This window comes from Glycine max, chromosome 12, assembly GCF_000004515.6.
Source record: "Glycine max cultivar Williams 82 chromosome 12, Glycine_max_v4.0, whole genome shotgun sequence".
In the NCBI taxonomy this organism is placed as follows: Eukaryota; Viridiplantae; Streptophyta; class Magnoliopsida; order Fabales; family Fabaceae; genus Glycine; species Glycine max.
Window position 1 is genome coordinate 33,508,606 of NC_038248.2, and position 7,452 is coordinate 33,516,057.

Below are 7,452 nucleotides of genomic sequence, written 5' to 3' on the forward strand. Positions count from 1 at the left end.
AAGTGACCTTGACCCATTTTTGATAGAGTGTTTTCCTCCTGAACATCTTCAAAAGCAGCTCTTAGCCAAAAGCTTATCCTAAATGACATTACTTGTATCATCAATTCCCAAACTTAGTCACTTTTAAAGTCCTACAGAATGAGTACCACCAAGTCACTTGCAGCAGCTTGCTAAGTAACTCAACATTGTATTTAATCAGTGCAAAAACATCTTTGTCTGTCAAATTTTAAAATTGTTCCATGTCTAACATAAACTTAATGTTAATTGCAGGATGTGCACCATGTACTATTTTATGAAGAAAGAAGGTTCACCTATCTGAATTTGGAAGAGATTGCGGAATGCATGATTGTTTATGATGATTGGAGGAACTCGGCAAAAATTAACTGTATATGGAGGACTTTTGCAAAATCACAAAATTTGTAAACTAGAATGTAAATTATATTTGAATTCTTAGATACAATATTTAATTATGTTTTGTTTAGGATTTATTTGTAGTTTAAGTACAATATACTATATTGTAAATTTTTATTTACAACTCTTGGTTTTGTGATTTGCGGGAAATGATGTTGGACAATGTTTTTATGTTTTATGAATAGATATTTAATTATTAAAAAAAGCAAATAAATAAAAAGAGAGAAAAGTAAAGAGAGATATAGATAGAGGGAGGAGGCACTGAGAGAGATGGTGTTGAATGGGTGGAATTGGAAATCGAAGTGAAAAGAACGGTTGAAAGTGAAAGAGTAAGATGCTATTGCAATTGCGCTGCTCTCATTCTCACCACAAACTGACACTTGCCTGCAGTTGAAGGTCACTCTCAACTCAACTCTCTTATTATCTTTCCTTTTTGTATTGGATAATAGTATGCATCTCTCATTCTTTGGTGATTAGATCTGATGAATTAATTGAGCATCTGAGTGCAGAAAGAATAGAGGATCGTGGTCGATGGCGTCTGCTAGCCTTGGAAGTGGTGGGGTCGGCAGTTCGAGGTCTGTTAATGGTGGCTTCAGGGGTTCTTCCAGTTCCGTCGATTGGCTTGGCAGAGAGATGCTTGAGATGAGGTTGAGAGACCACGAAGACGATAGAGTCAGTACTCTAATTAACCTACCTTTTCTTTAATTCACACTCTTTAATTCTTTTTGCCTCCTACTCAAAATCAAATCAAAGGCCTTCTTTTCTATTAGAAATTACTGAACAAACAAGCCCTAAGTTTACTGTCTTCTGAAATTCGAACATTTTTTCTCGTTTCTCTTCCTGTCAATTTGAATTGCCCGTTTTGTGTTTTGCAGGATAGTGAGCCTGACATCATTGATGGTGTGGGTGCTGAGACAGGTCACGTCATAAGAACCAGCATTGGTGGCCGAAATGGTCAGTCTAAGCAGGTAAAAAGAAAAGTATAAAATACTGGCTCATTTGGTATTAGAGAACTCTTGTGGTTACTTGAACTATTGACAACTAATAACTCCTCTGACATAATTTTTTTTTTTTGAGTTGACAGAATGTTAGTTATATTGCAGAGCATGTAGTGGGGACAGGCTCTTTTGGTGTTGTTTTTCAGGTGAGTTTGCTTTTCATATCTCTTCTAAACACCATGCTGTTGATGTATGACATACTGATGATACCTTCTTCGTTTTATCAATGCTTTTATTAGGCAAAATGTAGAGAAACAGGAGAAATTGTGGCCATCAAGAAAGTTCTCCAGGACAAACGATACAAGAATAGAGAGTTACAAATTATGCAAATGCTGGATCATCCAAATATTGTTGCCCTAAGGCATTGTTTCTTTTCAACGACTGACAAAGAAGAAGTTTACTTGAATCTTGTACTTGAATATGTTCCTGAAACTGTGAATCGCATTGCGAGGAGCTATAGCAGGATTAACCAGCGAATGCCTTTAATATATGTAAAGCTTTATACCTACCAGGTATGTAATTGCTTGCTTCTCAGTTAGATCTGGAAATTCATAGCAAGAGGCAATCCCAGAGTATTTAAATAACCTACATTTATTACGGTGTCAATAATAATATATTAATTAGCCCGTGAAATTCTAACTCATCTCTTGTAATCCCTGCTTAATTGTTTTTCTTAAATTTTTGTATTAAGTTCCTCAGCTTTGACTTTATCTGATATGACGAATTTGAGTTTCTCACATATGGCATTCTTTTTCAAAAGAATTGTGAAAACAGTAAAAAAAAAAACTCATAATAGATGTTGCTTTTGTATATGAGCAGTAGACTTTTAGAAGGAAAGTAAGGTATTGTGTGATTTACTCATTTTAAATCCCTATTAATTTCTTGTTCATTGATTATTTATTTCTTCTTTTCTCTGATTTTGGCTGCAGATTTGCAGGGCCCTTGCTTATATACATAACTGCATTGGTATATGTCATCGTGACATCAAACCTCAGAACCTACTTGTAAGATATTTCTGAGTTAATGATTTGTTTGCTATGTGGAACTTATTTGGTATAGTCAATGTCTCATAATGCACTCATTTATGATATTATTTTTATTTAGATGCTAATTATGATGTTGAAAGTTTGTAACCCTCTCATATCTAATATAAATCTACACATAAAAGAAAGTAGGAAACCTTACTGAAATGCAATTAATATTTTGTGATCAACAACAACCAAGCCTTTTCTCTTTAGGTAGGGTTGGCTACATGCACCAAATGATGTCATAATGTTCTATTGTAAATGTTATTTGTAGACAAACCATTGACCTCTAAATCCTTTTTAATGGTTTCATCTATATCTTTTCTCAATCTTCTTTGCATAGCAAATTAAGGATTGGGTTGCCTTTCATCTAATCTACTCTCCCAACTTGGGCTTCTACACGTCTTCTCCATACATGCTTACACATGCCTCTTGCAATTAGTGTGTTATGTTCTCAAACAAATAATGAATGGAAGATGGTTATCCGCAGTGCTTATTATGTTCAATTTTCATTTTATTTTTGTTGAAATTTATGTCTGACTGCTTGCTCCCACATCCTCCTATGTCTCTGCATGTTCAAATATGGGTGGCTTGCTCTTCGAAAGTCTTGTCAATTGTAGTTTGCTTGAATCAGCAGACGATGTCTTAAACTTCTCCATTAAGTTTGAATTGAAATGGATAATTTTATGAATGCTGGTTTTACTATATACTATAATTTTAATTGTCCATGTCAAAGACAAACTCTTTTAAAATCCTAAGTTTCAGGATGGAGGCCCAATAATGGCTTTATATTAATAATAACATGACATAACCACTTGGTCTAAGAAATTCAGGTAGCATGTCATGGACCAACTTCCTAAAAGCTTGAGCTATTAGGTAGAAGCACAAGCTGCACAACAACAATGGCTTTATTTTACTAACACCATATGTGTCAAACCTTTATGCATGCCGGCAGTCTTGTTTCACTGTTTTTAGGTTAAAATTGTGGAGTACAGATTATTTGGATTGTCCAACTTTTACTTTTTGTTTTTTAAATTTTAATGTCTCACTCGCTTGGAATCTATTCTTATCCAATGTGAAAGATATGTGAAGGTTTTATAGCCTTCACAACGATGACTTAACCTAACTGAAAGATGATACAATATGTAGCAAATATACCTGTGATGCCATCTGTTACTATTTGTTGGGCTCAAATGTATGTTACTCATGTCAGGTGAACCCGCACACTCATCAGCTGAAACTATGTGATTTTGGGAGTGCAAAAGTGTTGGTAAGATATTGATCTAAGTGCTCTGTTAGTTGATGGAAGCTACTGTTTTTTGTCCTCAAGTTTCATCCATGTGCTTCTAATTCATTAGGTGAAAGGAGAACCTAATGTTTCTTACATCTGTTCAAGATACTACCGTGCTCCGGAACTTATATTTGGGGCCACCGAATATACAACTGCCATAGATATATGGTCAACTGGTTGTGTAATGGCTGAATTACTTCTTGGACAGGTATTTGGTTCTTTAAAAAAATGTGACAAATTTTTCTCATTTCATCATTTCTCTGTTTTCTGTCTTCTTTTGCATTTTCCTGAAGTTCAAGTTGATTTGCAGCCCTTGTTTCCTGGAGAGAGTGGAGTTGATCAGCTAGTTGAAATCATCAAGGTAAGGATTTACCATCCATTTTTTTCAATTAATCTGGATTTGGCTATCCTAGATTATGAAATGTTTCTTTTAGACATTATATGTACAATGAATTCAGTTGGGTCTACCACAAATGGTATATGTTCTGGGGATTTTTACATTTCCTCTGCATCCTGGCTGAGGAAAGGGATATATTTATTTTGTTTATTGCGATGATTTCCAGTTTTAAGTGTAGAAATGTTTTGCAATGCTTGATTAACTTGTCTTTGTTTGAGAGGGATAGAGCGAAGAAAAAGCAAATTTTCCTTTACTTGTACCGTTTTGTAATTTAGGTTTTCCAAGTTTTGTCATTGTTCTAATATAAAGTTTTGTAGTTCACTATTCTCCCAATGGAGTCATGAACAATTACAATCTAATGATTTTTATCTCAGGTTTTGGGAACTCCAACCAGGGAGGAGATAAAGTGCATGAACCCAAATTATACTGAATTTAAGTTTCCACAGATAAAACCTCATCCGTGGCACAAGGTTCATTCTCTTTTCTGCTTACTTACATTTTGTAACTTACTGTGAATGTTTGTAGTAATTCAGGATTTAGGTTAAATTTGCTTATGCTAATTCATTGCCTAGATGAGCTACCATTTTAATAATTGTTGAACCTGTACAGATACTATGCTTTTCTTATAAGTGATACTTGTGTCAATGTGGTCCATTTAATTGCATCTGCATGCTTTTCCTCTAGTGATTCTAAGTAATTGGCAAAGCTGAGTAATTCAGCCTGCTTGAATTTGATTTCTGGGATATGGTGAGTTCTGCATTATCATTCAGTATTTTGAATGTAGATTGTTCCTTATATAAGTGAGACATTTCACAGGGAAAAAAAGGTAACCAAGATGTTTCATATAATTGAGAAGTGGAATCTTTTCGACAATTGTATTTCCTTCCTATCCCAGCACCATTTTTTCAAAAGAATAATAATATGAATAATCCCTTATATTGTATTACATCTCAGAAGGAAAAAAAATCAAAATCCTATGCTATTGATGATTAGTCTTCTTTGTGCAAGGATTTTAATATGATATTATTTTAATGTGACAGATCTTTCTGTATTGTTTTCTCTTAGAAGCAGTAGAAACTTGTACTTATTTTTCTACACCTTTATCCCCACCATATTTTCTCTTTATTTGATCCATGTAAGTGTGTCACTTCCTAGTCGTAGTTTAATTGTACATATTGCAGGATGATGTAAATTACTCCCTCTGGTCCTTATTATAAGGCATAGTTTAGAAGGAATTGATGGTCCTTTTTATAATGCATTTAGAATTCCTATGAAGCAATTAATCTTTTTTCCATTAGTTGCCCTTATTAAATATTCTTTATTTGTGTATTTTATTGATAGTGGTGCATAATACTCTTAGGCTTCAATGTTTTTACGTCACCCATAACAAGTCAATGATTATTAATAAGGGCATGATTGGTACATTAGTAACATTTTTTTAAAATTCAATAAAATCAACTGAATTAATTACTTTTATTGGTCTTATGATTGATGTCCAAAGTGCTGTATAATAAGGACCAGAGGGAGTAGTACATGTTGCAGGATGGTATAAATTGTTGTTTTAAGTTATTGTGGCATTAGAAAGAGTTGAATATAGATCAAGGAGTCACAGCTTATTTCTTTGATTTTGATTTGTCTGCCACACTGCATGTGGCATGGGACTGGAGTAGTGCAGTAATACTAGATTAATCATTGATGTAGGTAGATAATTGTTGATACTTCCTAGTTCCATGTCCAGAGATACCAGGAGGGTAGAACAGTGCTTTGTCAAGTTAAAATTGTTATAGGCTGCATTTTTCAAACATGGTTTCTGTTTCCAAATGGTTGGCAAGGGTCCGGGGACGTGCTGAAACATTCTAAAATCAAGGATAGGCATTAATGTCTGGGTTGAATTGATGTTATACATTAGTCCCTCTATGTGTGCGTGTGTGTGTGTGTGTGTGTGAAGCTATTCAATTTGATCATATGCACATATTGGTAAAACTTGTGCGTGAATGTCTAACCTACATTATTTCAAAGGATTCTTGGTTGAATGTGAGATTTACTGTGTTATGATCCTAATTTGATAGGTCTTTCAGAAACGTTTACCCCCAGAAGCAGTGGACCTTGTCTGTAGGTTCTTTCAGTACTCCCCCAATTTGAGATGCACTGCAGTAAGTTGAATGTCTCCATTTTTTATTTACTTTTCTCACCTTGGATATTATAAAATTATTTTACTCATGATATTATGGCACTGCAGTTGGAAGCTTGCATTCATCCATTTTTTGATGAATTGAGGGACCCAAACACCCGCCTTCCTAATGCTCGACCACTTCCTCCACTGTTTAATTTTAAACCTCAGGGTGAGTTTAAGTACTTTCTCATAGATCAGCACAATTTATTAGTGAAGTTTATTTGGAATAGCTTTATATAAAGCCAACAATGGATTTATTTCACTACACACGTGATTTGTTGGTGTGAGTGTTAGTCCTATGACGTGGGCCTTGTGAGGTCAGGGTTATATAGCAAATTCTGTAACCAAAACACAATGATAGTGGCCATTTTAGCACATACAAGAGTGAATGACACCAGATTTATCTCTTTAATTTCCTGTTTGTTGTTCATTCATGCAGAACTTTCTGGTGTACCCCCTGATGTCATCAATCGGCTTATACCAGAGCATGCGCGTAAACAGAACTTATTTATGGCTTTGCACACCTAGCAATGCCCCCCATCCCCACCCCCCAAGTTGTCGTCACTTACTAGCAGGTTGTAAATTATCCGGTTTATCCGAGAAAAACTCCACAGAAAGAGTTCCTAGGATTATATTATTATATAATATGAAAAGTTTCTTTTTCCTTTCTTTATTGTCAAAGGAGTTGTTTTCTATTTTTGTTCAGGAGACAACGTTTTCATGTATATTTATGTCAGACATGTGCCTCTGGTTATTCTAGGGCCTCTCTGTTATAACTTATAAGACATGATAGTGTTAGGTTATAGTATAGTATAGTATAGTTTATACGCTGTATTGTTTGGTTTGGTGTGTCATGTATGTTGGAATAATTTTATCCATTATAGTATTTTGTTGTCCGATCATATTAAACGCTGATAGGATAAACAGTCCCAAACCTACCAAATCCGTCGAGAAAGAAAAGTCTCACAAACAGTGGAAGATGGAAAGCTCGCATGAGGCGTAGTAACATGCTTGAATGTTACAAGAGGAATAGGTAATAACATGTTTACAAGCTCGCCTCGCATAGCATCGTGAAGCCAAAGGAAAATTTTGCTTCCAAGTTCACCTGAACAACACTGTAAGCCGGAGGAGTCTTGTCACTTGTGTTCGGGCCAACA

The 7,452-nt window shown here is 35.0% G+C and overlaps 1 protein-coding gene across 4 annotated transcripts; it reads left to right on the forward strand.

Annotated features, from left to right (window-relative positions):
- Window positions 1-632: 632 nt before the first annotated feature.
- On the forward strand, window positions 633-7,197 carry LOC100799387 (shaggy-related protein kinase kappa-like). 4 transcript variants are annotated; one of them, NM_001254144.2, is made up of 13 exons: window positions 659-807; window positions 921-1,083; window positions 1,287-1,379; window positions 1,496-1,555; window positions 1,649-1,921; window positions 2,339-2,413; window positions 3,648-3,704; window positions 3,793-3,933; window positions 4,036-4,086; window positions 4,497-4,592; window positions 6,192-6,275; window positions 6,362-6,464; window positions 6,735-7,176. In NM_001254144.2, the coding sequence occupies exons 2-13, from the start codon at window positions 943-945 to the stop codon at window positions 6,821-6,823; spliced, it is 1,263 nt and encodes a 420-aa protein (NP_001241073.1). In that variant the 5' UTR covers window positions 659-807; window positions 921-942; the 3' UTR covers window positions 6,824-7,176. The 4 variants fall into 4 exon arrangements, with proteins under 4 accessions (XP_040863021.1, XP_040863020.1, NP_001241073.1 ...); NM_001399708.1 differs by having other exon boundaries at window positions 664-807; window positions 889-1,083; XM_041007087.1 differs by having other exon boundaries at window positions 633-807; window positions 889-1,083; window positions 3,793-4,086; window positions 6,735-7,197.
- The last annotated feature ends 255 nt before the right edge of the window (window positions 7,198-7,452 follow it).